Source organism: Stegastes partitus, unplaced genomic scaffold (assembly GCF_000690725.1).
Source record: "Stegastes partitus isolate 25-593 unplaced genomic scaffold, Stegastes_partitus-1.0.2 Scaffold2103, whole genome shotgun sequence".
Classification (NCBI taxonomy): domain Eukaryota; kingdom Metazoa; phylum Chordata; class Actinopteri; family Pomacentridae; genus Stegastes; species Stegastes partitus.
The window spans coordinates 103464-104105 of NW_007579834.1; the positions used below are offsets into that span (position 1 = coordinate 103464).

The 642-nt window shown below is 53.1% G+C and overlaps 1 protein-coding gene across 1 annotated transcript in view; it reads left to right on the forward strand.

Moving 5' to 3' along the window:
• ctc1 (CTS telomere maintenance complex component 1) overlaps positions 1–642 on the forward strand; it is a 31164-nt gene that overhangs the window by 13366 nt on the left and 17156 nt on the right. The window contains exons 11-12 of the mRNA XM_008303959.1: positions 168–225; positions 370–603. Coding sequence (XP_008302181.1) covers positions 168–225; positions 370–603 — 292 coding nt within the window. The remainder of the gene's footprint in view (positions 1–167; positions 226–369; positions 604–642) is intronic.

Here is a 642-nt window from a genome sequence, read left to right on the forward strand (position 1 = left end):
ATCACTAAATATTCTCTATGAACACGTTGAAGAGCTGAACCTCCTTCATGTGACCTCTGCTGGAGCTTCAGTTTCACCCTAACTGACACAGAGAAGGTCTGCTTCATGGTTCAATCCTCTGAACACACACAGTAACACAACAAAACGTGTGTGTGTTGTATTTACAGAGTTTACCTGCAGTTTTCTCTGGACCACGTCCACATCCTGAGTTCATCTGTCGCCATGGTAGCACACCTGAGGCAGAAGGGGGAGGAGTCAGGAAGTGATGTCACTGCGAGGAGTCAGAGAGCAGAAGAAGAAACAACTGCAGGCAGGAAGAGGAGAAGAGAAGACACAGGCGCCTCCCACTCTGCCTCCACTGTTACCAAGACAACAAGCTCTGTGGGCAGCAGCCCCCGGCCATGTGTCTCCGTGGTGATCAGGGTGGAGCAGAAAGAGGGCGTGGCCTGGATGAACACGGGGGCGGGGACTACGGAGAAGGCAGGGCTGACACTGTGCTTCTCAGCGAGAGCTGCAGTGATTGGTCCAGTGGTCAGGTGGGGGCAGGACCCTAAGAATGGACCAATGACATCCAGAGAAGCAGAGAGAGAGGGGGAGGACAAGGTGAGAGACACACCTGGATCACATGATTACCTGTGTGTC